The following is an 11,700-nucleotide window of genomic DNA, read 5'->3' as shown; positions in this document are numbered from 1 at the left end:
GGCCCGGGCTCCGCGCTGCCCGCCCGCCCTCCGCGGCCGCGGAAGGAGTGGCTTGGGGCTGCGCGCTCCCTCCTGAGTGGCTGGCGGCCGCGGCGCCCGAGCCATCCCTGGGGAGGAGTTAGGATAATCCTATTGCCATTAAGGGCGTCTGGGCAGGGGAAAAAAAGCCCGAGTGACCACAAGCGCGCAGGGTTAGTCCGTCAGCTGCCTTCATGCCTGCCAACTGAGCTCCGTCCGGGGGGCCGCTGCTCTTGCCCAGCGCCGGCGTGGATTTACCGCCCGTGGCGGGGGCCGAGCTGTTCTGTTGGCGGCACCGCGCACCTGGTCCGGACGCTGGACGCCATGTTGTGGAAACTAGCAGATAATGTCAAGTACGAAGAGGACTGCGAGGTGAGAGGCTGCGGGGAGGGGTGGCCGCCGGGGGACGGGGGTGCTGCGCGGGGCAGCGCGGGGCTCCGCAGCCCCCGGGCCCCGCTCGCTGCCAGCCCCGCCGCATCCCCGCCGGAGCGGCAGCGCTCCCTGCCCCAACAGCCCGCTTGGCGTTTTTTTTCTTTTTTCCTTTTTCCTTTGGAAGTGCGAATTTTTATTTTCGTATTTTTTATAATTTTTGTATTTTTTTTTCTTTACGGAGTCTTTTGAACTCTCGAATTAAATGGGCCCCAGCTGGGAGAACCGAGCTCGTACCCCGCATGGAGCAGGGAGCATCCATGCGGGAGCGGCGGGACCCCGGCGCCGCGGGGCTGTGGGAGCGCACCGCGCTGGGCGGGATGCGGAGGGGCCGGCAGGCAGCAGCTGCCGAGCCGGGCAGGGCGAACCCTTCCTTCGCACGTTTCTCCTCCCCGGGAGCAGCTCCCACCAAAACCCGCCGCGAGGTGCTCCCGGGTTTTGATCTCTCCGAACTCGTCGGTGTCCCCCGTGCCCCCCCCGGCTCCGCTGGTCCGCCTGCTCGGCTCCTACAGATTAGCCGCAGTCCCCGCTTCACGCTCCATTGGGACCCCATTCACCTCTTATTAACTAGCCCTGTTATTTTAATGACCGTGAAGCCAGAAGCTGCCAAATCCCTGGATCAGCTCAATGTAGACATTTCAGCTCTGAGCGCTGAGATTGGAAATGGGGGCAGAAGCGGCGATGGCACGGCTGGAGGCAGCGCCGCGCTCCCTCCCGGCGGGCAGAGCCGGGAGCCCCGGCCCGGGCGCCCCTCGGGGTGGGAAGGACGGCAGTGCCGGGGGTCCCCATCGCTCCGCAGCCCCCACCCCGGCTCCGCCGCCTCCTGCCCAGCCGAGGCAGCGCGGCGGAAACGCGGCTGCGTCTCTGATTTGAATTTTTGTGATTTTAATGATTCCTCTGCTGACTCGCACAAGCGGGAGAAGGGTTGGTCCGGTGTGGTTGCGATGAGGAGAGCAGCGAGAACTGCTTTGTAACCTCTTCCCTGGGAGCGGGGCTGATTTCTTCCGCGAAGTGCCTTAAAAACACCAAACTCCAGGGCAGGAGCGGGGCGGCTCTCGCTCTCCTCTCTCCTCTCTCCTTCCCAAGCGCCACCACCCGCGGCCGCCGTGTCCCCCGACCCCGCTGACGCCCACCCCGCTGTCCCCCACCCCTGTGTGCTTTCCAGGACCGGCACGATGGCAGCAGCAACGGGAACCCGCGGCTGCCGCACCTCTCCGCCGTCAGCCAGCACCTGTACAGCCCGGCCCCGCCGCTCTCGCACTCGGGCGCCTCCGACTTCCAGCCGCCCTACTTCCCCCCGCCCTACCAGCCGCTGCCTTACTCCCAGTCCAGCGACCCCTACTCGCACCTCGGGGACCCCTTCTCCATCAACCCCCTGCACCAGCCGCCGCCGCCGCCGCCCAGCCAGCAGCAGAGCGCTTGGCCGAACCGGCAGAGCCAGGAGCCGGCGGGGCTGGCCCCGCACGGCCGCCCCGGGCTGGTGCCGCACCTCTCGGCGCTGGAGAGCGGCTCTGCCGGCAGCCGCCGCGAGACTTTCCGGCGCTCCGAGCTGCTGCTGCCCCACGGGCACGGGCTGGACGCCTCGGCGCTGGCCGATAACCTGGGCCTGCACGACATGGCCCACCAGATGGAGGAGGTGCAGGTAAGGAGAGCCCGGACACCCCCCCTCGGCAAAGCGGGACAGGCCCCGTGTCCCTCTGCACATCCCATCTCCATCCATGCGGAGAAATCCGCATTTTGTCCCTTTCGCCCCTCGGGGTGCGGGTGCGCGGGGAGGGGATGGGTTTCCCTAAAGCCGCCGGGTTTTTCCCTCTCGGCTCTTCCAGGTGCGAAACTTTCTCCCCCTTTCTCTTTCCAGAATGTGGAAGATCAACACTTACTAATGCATGACCAGACAGTCATTAGAAAAGGTCAGTAAGGTGGCACCGCAGTTCTACTTTCCCTTGTCAATAGTTAAAAGTTTCATGACGCACCGGTGAAGTGACGCCCTATTATTTTTATCAAGAACGATCCTTTGGGATCGGGAGGGCGGAGGAGTTTTTACTCCACGCTTTGTCGCTGGATTTTTCTGATGCTGTCCGAGGGAAGGTGGCGGTGGGGACAAACTGCCCTGGGATGTGAGACTCCCCCGGGGACACCCGCGGCTGTCCCCCCTCGTGTGCTCTTGTGTTATGGCTTTAATCGGAACCAGGACCTTGAACTGATTTTAATCTTTCCTGAAGTACGTGTGTGTAAAGTGACACGGGGCTTTTCTTTTGTTTGTTTGTTTGAGGTTTTTTTGTTGCTGATAGCAGTCGAAGATAGTTTTTTTTTTTTTTTCCCCAATTTTTTTAACCTCTTTACAAGTTTTGAGAAAAGACTGAGTTCGCTGGCAGAAGACTGTTTGGCTTTATCTTAATCGAAATTGGTTTGTAGCCGAGGTTTTGAGGAAGGAGGAAGACGTATTGACTCAATTTACAGTAATTTACGTTTTTTTCCTTGCTTTTGTTTTTAAACAAATTTGTGCTTAAAAAAAAAAAATCAGAAGTTTCCTCTGAAGACTTCAAACAAATACCTAACTGAGGAAAAGCAGAAGTGTGTGTCAGAGCGCTGATTGCTGCCTTTAGCTCATGGGAGAATAATTTTGCTGTCAGATGCACCACTGACAAATCTTCCCCCTCCGGGAGCGGGGCCGACCTCGGCTCTTTAACCCTTTCAGCAGCAGCGCTGGGTGAACCGGGCGGATTCGCGAGGGGATGGAAAAGCCGGAGCTGTGGTTTGCTCCTTCCAAAGCCTTTGTTGTCCCTCCTCACCTAAAGGCTGAAGCTCTTAACGAGGAGCAGCTCCTTACTTTCGGTTCTCCCCTGGGCTGCGTCCCTCCCTGTTGTGCTGCTTTCTGGTAGGAATTTGTTTGGATTAAATTCCAAAGGCGGTTTCTTAAATCTGCGTGTGCGAGGTGGAAGATGAATCCCAGCAGGAGCCGGGAGGTTTCTCCCTGCCCTGGCTTGGGAAGAGTTTTGGCAGTAGCTGGAGGATGCTAATTTGGAGTCTGTTGGAGCATGGAGTTTTTGTGAGCACGGCTTTGCTACCTTGCAGCCTGCTGGTGTGGGATTTGTGTGCCTTCAGAAGCGTTCTTGGTTTTGTTCGGCAGCTCCTGGCAATCCAGTGGCAAAATCCAGCCGGTCAGGAATAGTTTTGGGGCCCTTTGGGTGGATGGATGCTGGGGATGGGGGCCCAGCGATGAGAGCATTTAACACCAAACAAAATCCCCTCTCCCGGCTTGTTGGTACAGAAAGACAACTCACTTGCCACTTCCTATTTATTTCCCCCTTTTATAAAAATCCCTGCTTTCCCTTCTCCACCCTCAGGTCCCATCTCCCTAACGAAGAACAGCGCTCTGAGCCTGCCCTGCCAGAAGGATGGGTTAATCGGGGTGGTGATCAACCCCAACGAGGTGTTCTGCTCCGTGCCGGGCCGCCTGTCCCTGCTCAGCTCCACGTCCAAGTACAAAGTGACAGTGGCAGAGGTGCAGAGGCGGCTCTCGCCCCCGGAGTGTCTCAATGCCTCCCTGCTAGGAGGAGTCCTGCGAAGGTAGGACGGACCCTCCCTGCCCTGCCAGCCTCCCCCTTGTGCCCTGTTTGTGTTTCCCTTGTGTGGAAGGTTGGACGGACCCTCCCTGCCCTGCCAGCCTCCCCCTTGTGCCCTGTTTGTGTTTCCCTTGTGTGGAAGGTTGGACGGACCCTCCCTGCCCTGCCAGCCTCCCCCTTGTGCCCTGTTTGTGTTTCCCTTGTGTGGAAGGCTGGACGGACCCTCCCTGCCCTGCCAGCCTCCCCCCTCCCTTGTTTGTATTACTCTTGTTTTGCTGTGTGTGTTTGTATTATTCTTGTTTTGCTGTGTGTGAGCAGCCACACCAGCACAGCCCCAGAGCCTCTCAGCCAGCTCCTGATTTTTGAGCAGCCCAACGACGACGCTGAATCCTAATAGGCTTTGGAAATAAAACTTCTTTGCACTTCTGCTGCCTCTGGAGAAGTGCTATTAACAGCTCTGAAAGCAATTCTCATTCTCTGTTTAGAGCTGAGGGTTTTGTCTCAAAACCAGCACGTGGAGCTGTCTCTGATTCCCAAAACCCTGTGGAATGATTTTTTTTTTTTATTAAATCTCATGATCCTGATTAATCATTACAAGGACATTTTCCACATCCTTTTCTGCATACACTTAATTTGGCTTGTGATCGTTCTACAACTGTTGGTTTCAGTGGTGCACTTTGAAATATTTTGATTTTGACCTGCTGTGTTTCATCCTGGCTGGATTTTAGTAGAGCATTTAAAAAGTAGGTCACTTGAAAAGAGCCTGTTTTTTATCTTCTCCCCACCCCAGTAGAACCCTATTGAATGTCAGTAACTGGAATTTCTCATCTTAAAAAGAAGTGTTCCCTGAAGATAAATAAGGCCATTTTTTTTCCTCTTTAATTACAGAGCCAAATCTAAAAATGGTGGCAGATCATTAAGGGAAAAACTGGATAAAATTGGCTTGAATCTTCCTGCTGGCAGAAGGAAAGCTGCAAATGTGACACTATTGACATCTTTGGTGGAAGGTCAGTCTCCTGAGTGTGTCTTAAAAATAAACTTTCTCCCCTTGTGCGCAGCTTTTATCCTCTAGGCGAAGCATGGAAAGGTTAGAAAGTCCCTGAAAGTAGTGTGGGTTTTTTGTTTGTTTTGAAGCGAGCGTGGTGGGGATGTTGAGGCACCCAAGGAAGGGCTGTGCTGCCTTGGAGGGGCTCTCTCACCCAAACCCAGCCACTGCAGGGATGCAGAATTCCTGCCTGCCAGGATGGGCCACAGGCACCTTTGCCCCCTCTGTCTCTTGAGGGATGTTTTGGGTTTCACAGGGGCGAGGCAAAAGGGGTGAAACTCCTGGCGTCAGTGGGTTTGGTTTCTTGTTGGGAAACCTGGGGACTCTGGGGCAGCTGAGTGCAGTCCTGCCCTACCTCAGCGGTGTCCTCAGAAGCTTTGCTAATAAACAAGCTTATAAAGTGAGATTTATAGCTTGGGGCTTCCTGCTAGGAAACTGGAGCCCCTTTAATGTGGGCCATGCTCTGTGGACCCTCTGTCAGTGAAGCTGACCTGAAGGGTGTGTGTATATATATATATATATATGTGTGTGTGTGTGGTTTACATTTGGTGTTCCTGTTTCAAGCAGCTCCTGGTAGTGGCACAATTTAATAGGAATACAAGCAGCAACTGAAATGGGAAGAGTGAAAAATGATCAAACAGTACCTTCCTGCTGTTTATAATGCAGCAACTTGCATTTAAAAGCTTTGCTTGGGAGTTTTGGAGAGCTGATGTGTGTGCACATGCACGCAGGCACATTGCACTAATCACACCAATCTTTAATCTTAAGCCTGATCAAATTGTTTTAATGAAAAAAAAGTGACCTGGTTATACACCTTGCAGTTTGGTTTTCTGTCTGAAAGTTCTTATGAAAAAATATTTCAAAAGCATACTAAACTGAAAACTTTTATTATAATGTGGGATTTATTTGGCAGATATTTTTAAATCTGCGGACAATTTGATCTTGACTGAATTGTGTTCTTTGCTGTGCAGTTATTCTGGATAGAGACAGAATTTTTTCTTTCTAGTATAAAAGCAAGAGAATTCTTTTTTGTAGCAGTCACCCTGTAAATCTCTTTTTTTCTTGATACAAACTTACAAAGAAACAGATCCATCAATTAAAATACCGTAGTAAGTGACAGAACAGTGTTGCTTTCCAAAACGGAAATACACTTACAAAACCCACAGCGTTTTCCCCTTAATGTCCTTGATTTCCTTCCAATAAATGATATTTTACAATTTACCAAGCTCTCCCTTTCACCCACCCAGGTGAAGCTGTGCATCTTGCTCGTGACTTTGGCTACGTGTGTGAGACAGAATTTCCTTCCAAAGCAGTGGCTGAATATTTAACCAGACCACACATGGGCCGCAACGAGATGGCAAACAGGAAGAACATGCTGCTTGCTGCAAAGTAAGCTTTCAGCTGGGATTTTATTTCTTCTCCCCTTTTTGAACGTGTTTTTGTCTGACTCTGACTGTCTGCGACTGGGGGATAGCTTGGTGGATTTTTGTGTGTAATTTTAATTAGGAAGATGAAGCAATTCTTTTTATTTGGTTTTGGTTTGAATTCAGCTGTGGCAGCAGTTTTATTTCGGTCTCAACCAATAATAAGGGGTAACAATCCTGTAGGTGACTGAAGCAGTTTGGACCAGTTCTGTTCAACTGCAGTAAAAACTTCAGGAAAAATCCTACACCAGGAGAGCCCTAAGGAAAAGGTGTCTCTAGCAGCAGTTTTATTTCATTCTTTACCAATAATAAGGGTAACAGTCCTGTAGGTAACTGAAGTAGTTCAGACCAGTTCTGTTCAGCTGCAGTAAAAAACTTCAGGGAAAATCCTACATCAGGAGAGCCCTAAGGACAAAGGTGACCCTAAGGACAAAGGTGACCCTAAGGACAAGGTGACCCTAGGTGTGGCAGGGCCGAGGATGTGGAGCAGGTGTGCCCTGGGATGTGAGCAGGGCCAGGAGTGGAGCAGGGGAAGCTCAGCCCCCGTGTGCTCCCAGCTGCCTTTGGCAGCTCCCGGCTTCCCGTGGGACTCAGGAGCTGCTGGAGAGTCCCTTTTTCCCTCTCATGGCTGGAGATGTTTATAGTTCACTGGAAGCATCCTCTGGTAGGTGTGGAAAGTCCCTGTGCTTCAATAAATCCCTGTCACAGACCTGGGTGAAGGGGAAGGAGGGGAGCTTTGTTCTGGCTGTTCTGCAGACCCTCGTGCCTGTGATAAACTCCATCCTGAGCAGGTCCCTGGGCTGAGTTGAGCTTATCTCAAACTGGTGTTTGGAGTGCTCAACTTTCCCCTTTCCCCTGCGGAGCTCCTGTCCCAGGCTCAGGTTTAGCAGAGCTTTGGTTTGTTCTGCTCTGGGATGTTTCCCGGTTTGGGGTGGATGGAATTCCCTGCTTTTGGCAGCACCCTCACTCTGCAGAGGAGCTGACAAAAACCTGCCTAAACTGCTGAGAAAGGTGCCCTGGCTTTGTGCTCACAACAGGGGTGTAAAATACACTCCTGGTGTTGAATCCATCCAGCCTTCTTTTTAAAAAGATCTTTTACAATAATAGCGCTCTTAAAAATTTATACACCTAGAAATCGAGTCTCCCTTGCCTATAGTTTAAACATTCTGCTAATTTTTCCTGAGCACTCCTCCTGCTCCTGAGTATTTTCCTTATTGGCATTGTTACTGGCACTAATAAAAATCCCCTGGAAGATGTTTGTGATTGAGAAATCCTGATAAAGTGATGATTCTGTTAAGATTGCTCAGCTCCTGTGAAATCCCTTCAAGGGGACAGATTTACAAGCAGCAAACAACATATGCTGGAGCATTATTAAGCACTCATGTTTTGCCAGGCATATGTGTGAGTGTTTGCAGGATCAGGGCCTCGGCCTCCCTACGTATACATGGAATATACACAACTAAATTAAATCTCCTCTTCAGCTGCTCCAGCTGGGAAAGTTCTCAGAGAAACCAGCACTGAATTCCCACTCCAAATCTGGAGCAAATGATGCGCAGCCAGGCAGGCACCAGAGGTGCAGAGTTTATTTTGCAGAGTTGTTTTTGTGATGGGGATGCAGCAGAAGGTTCATCAGGAAGTGGTGCTAATAAACAGAAACCTGGAAATCCAATCGTTTGAACGTGATGCTAATTTTTTGGTTTTGTTTTAAATTTAGACACTGGATTTCTCCTAGTTCCCGCCACAAATGCCAAATGTTCGATGCAGATCTCTTTGCCGTTTCAGTTTATTTGTGATCTCTTTGCTATTTCAGTTAATTTCTGTGGTGTAAAGCGTGAGCCCTTTGTGTGTTGCAGGCAGATCTGTAAGGAATTCACAGACCTCCTCACTCAGGACAGAACTCCCCTTGGAAACACGAGGCCCAGCCCCATCTTGGACCCTGGCATCCAGGGCTGTTTGACTCATTTCAGCCTGATCACACATGGCTTTGGGAGCGCTGCCATCTGTGCTGCCATGACATCCGTGCAGAACTACCTAAACGAGGCGTTAAAAATAGCAGACAAATCCTACATGAACGCTGGCGACCAGAGCCCCGCAGAGACCAACAAAACCATTGACAAAATGGACAAGCACAGGAAGTGAAAGGAAAACCAGACTTTGCCCTTCCTCCTACACAGACTCTCATCTTCTTGCCAGGGGGAACATAGAGATTTGGGTGGTTTTATTTTTTTTTCTTTCTTTTTTTTCTTTTTTTTTTTTTTTTTTTTTAAAGAAACGAGGGGAAAAAGGGGAGGAAAATAAAAATCATTCAGGATCTTCACTCCTGCTGGATCCGTGGGACAAGTGTTGCTAAAAGCTGCAGTATCCCTGTTGTGTGGAGCAATTACCTGGAGATAAGTACTCGGGGACAAGTGTATGGAATCCTTTGCTGTTACAGTGGTGCTATAAAGGGGGGGTTGATGGAATTATCCACAGAGATTTTTTTAGATTCCTTTTCCACATCTCAGTATCTCGTGGCTGACCAGATTCGTGTGTAGTTTTTAAGAGACAGATTTTAGATGGAAGCCTTTTCTGCTCTCTGATCCAATTTCAAGGGTTCATTCTCTCGAAACGCAACAGTAACAATAAAACAGTATTAAGCAGTGGTATAGAGATTTATGTACATTAAAATTTTTTTATAAACACCTGAAAATAGTAAGATTATTTTGTGGGGTTGTTTTTTTAAATCCATTTAGTTTCTTTTTTTTTTTTTGTTCTTCTCTTTTACTTTGTTTTTTTTTTTTCCTTTATTTTCGGATTAACATAGAGTACTAAAATCCTACTAGACTTCAGATGGCATTTGACATGCTAATTTTTTACAGAAATATTCAGGCTTTTAAAAACTGCAGCAATGTTGGCTGCAGTTTATATTATCTTGGTATTTTTTTAACGAGGACTAGTTCAAAATGAAAATACTTTTAGAAAATTCACTTTCTGTGTCTAAGGATATTGCAGCTTTATTCACATATTTATATTGTCTTGTTTTTAAATTTGGGGGGGAAACTTGAAAGAATAGGCACATAACTTTTTTTTTTTTACTTGTTTTGCCTACTAAGGCCAAAAAATACTTCCAGGGAGGCTTTATGTGTATTAAGGGAAGCAGTGTGTTGAATGTAAATATTTATTTATGTGTAATTTAATCGGATTTGTAAATAATGGTGAACTTTTTAATACTTTTTTTTATAAATGGGTTTCAAATTTTAATTTTGGTAAGTATTTCAAAGGTAATGGGTAAGCTAAACATATCTTTAGGTTTATGCACAGGTATGTTATACAGGGTATTTAAGACTTTTTTTTTTTTTTAATCTCGATTCTTGCCACTGAAGATTAGATTTAATCTGAGGTGTTTGTTCACAAAGCAATAATTTTGTGCATCATTCACCTGGTAACTGAGTAGACATGCAAAAAAAAAAAAAATCCGAGTGTGTGAGTTAGTGTGTATGTGAATAACGGAGGTTCTGAGCTATCTTCACATATTTGTAAATGTTCCCACTATAATTCTGATGTATATGATAACCATATAATAAAAGTATTCTGGCTAGAAGCATGGAATGTTTTGTTAACTGAGAGCAGCTCTGTTTTCTTTCTCTGCTGGGGGAATGTGGGGCACATGAGTAGCACTAGAGGACATTATGTATTGAGTCATAATTGCAGCACTTTGTTCGGATTAACAGAACAGAAAGATGAAGCTGTTTGCCAGTAAAGCTAATGGTTTCAATTAAACACGTTATGTATCTCCAAGAATCTTTTTCTTTTTTTTTTCCCCCCCTTCCTAGGATGTCATGATCTTGCCTGCTTAACTAGGCAGCTCAAACACAAACCCTGCGAGGCTGCCTCTCAATAAAAACCAAGCCCACCAGCTGTATCTGCCTGTATTGCAATAATCTGCCCCCAAATATTCACAAAAACATGGGGTGTGGGATTTGAGAGGTCTCCCATCCGGTTTTGGCCGAATTTTACTGATTTGAGGAAGTTTAGGTTTGGCAGGAAGTTCCTTATAGTGCTTTGTGCCACAGGAGTGAGGCAGGAGCTGGAATTTTTGCTGTCTCAGATGCAAAATAGCTGAACAAACCTTCCTGAAGAGAAACTTAGCTTGTTTTTCCAGTGCTTTCTGAAGAAGGAACCTAAACCTGGGCTTCAGTGTGTGCCCTTGGCCCTGCAGGAGCCCATCAGCCCTTGAGGAAGGTGGCACTGGGCTGTCAGGTGAGAGTCCAGGTCACATCATGGCCCTGTTTCTCCCAGAGGTGTGTAAAAGAGGCAAAATGTACCATTTCTGAACACCTTGCTCATGGATCATTTTTATCTTCTCATTTTCCCTTTAAAGGATAAAGGCAAACCACTGGAGGTGCGCAGGGAGAAGAAAGGAGAGGGAAGCACAAAGACACGAATGCCTGTCAGTGCTGAACTGGGAGGAAAAGCTGGGCTTGAGTTGCAATCCAGTCCCCTTCTCTCTCCTAAAGAGGTGTGAAATTCCAGCCTTTGCATTTGTTAGACTCATTGTAGCATTTCAGAAATGAGCATTTTGGACCATCTGTAGGCACAGGCTCAGCCAGGACACATGATGACTAACAGAACTTCTGAAAAACACAAACAAGCTGCCCTCCTGAAGGGTGTTTTTATGGATTTTGTGTATTTACACACAGAAATCTGCTGGGTACGGTGAGAGCTTGTTTAGAGAATGCAATGCCACAGTTCTGTGCCTTTTTTCCTCTTTCAGCTGCTGGGCTGCTTACCCAGCATATATAGGAAGATATTTGAGCTACCAGACAATGGAATCTTGCTTTCTTTTTTTTTTTTTTATTTTTTATTAATGCACAAAACCAGGCAGTGAAATAATTGCCCCTTGGGATAGGAAATAAGGATGTTTCCATTTATTCCTGCGTGCATTCAAGCAAAGCCAGTCAATTGTCTAATGTACTGACTCTGGTTCTATTCATATGTGTGGGACACTGGAAATGTGGAGTTTCCATTACCTTAGAGCTTTTCTTTACTCTGTCTTTCAACTGGGATATTCTTTTGAAGCTCAACCACCTTCTAAGCTGTGCCAGCACCATGAAACAGCACCAATGTCTTCTGTTCTATCCCCTGAAAAGGACATTTCAGCTTGTCTCACCCAAAGTTATTAATCTTAAGGAAGATGTGCACTCAAGAAGGCACTTGCTCCTTCCTGATCCTCAAAATT

At 48.3% G+C, this 11,700-nt stretch overlaps 1 protein-coding gene across 1 annotated transcript; it reads left to right on the top strand.

The window, feature by feature from the left end:
- Window positions 1-266: 266 nt before the first annotated feature.
- On the top strand, window positions 267-8,689 carry TFAP2C (transcription factor AP-2 gamma). Its single transcript, XM_036395661.1, has 7 exons — window positions 267-390; window positions 1,613-2,089; window positions 2,306-2,357; window positions 3,795-4,017; window positions 4,902-5,020; window positions 6,306-6,447; window positions 8,336-8,689. The coding sequence occupies exons 1-7, from the start codon at window positions 343-345 to the stop codon at window positions 8,619-8,621; spliced, it is 1,347 nt and encodes a 448-aa protein (XP_036251554.1). The 5' UTR covers window positions 267-342; the 3' UTR covers window positions 8,622-8,689.
- The last annotated feature ends 3,011 nt before the right edge of the window (window positions 8,690-11,700 follow it).

Source organism: Molothrus ater, chromosome 17, assembly GCF_012460135.2.
Source record: "Molothrus ater isolate BHLD 08-10-18 breed brown headed cowbird chromosome 17, BPBGC_Mater_1.1, whole genome shotgun sequence".
Taxonomy (NCBI): domain Eukaryota; kingdom Metazoa; phylum Chordata; class Aves; order Passeriformes; family Icteridae; genus Molothrus; species Molothrus ater.
Note: the sequence above shows the minus strand (reverse complement) of the source record. Positions and strands in the feature narration are given on the sequence as shown.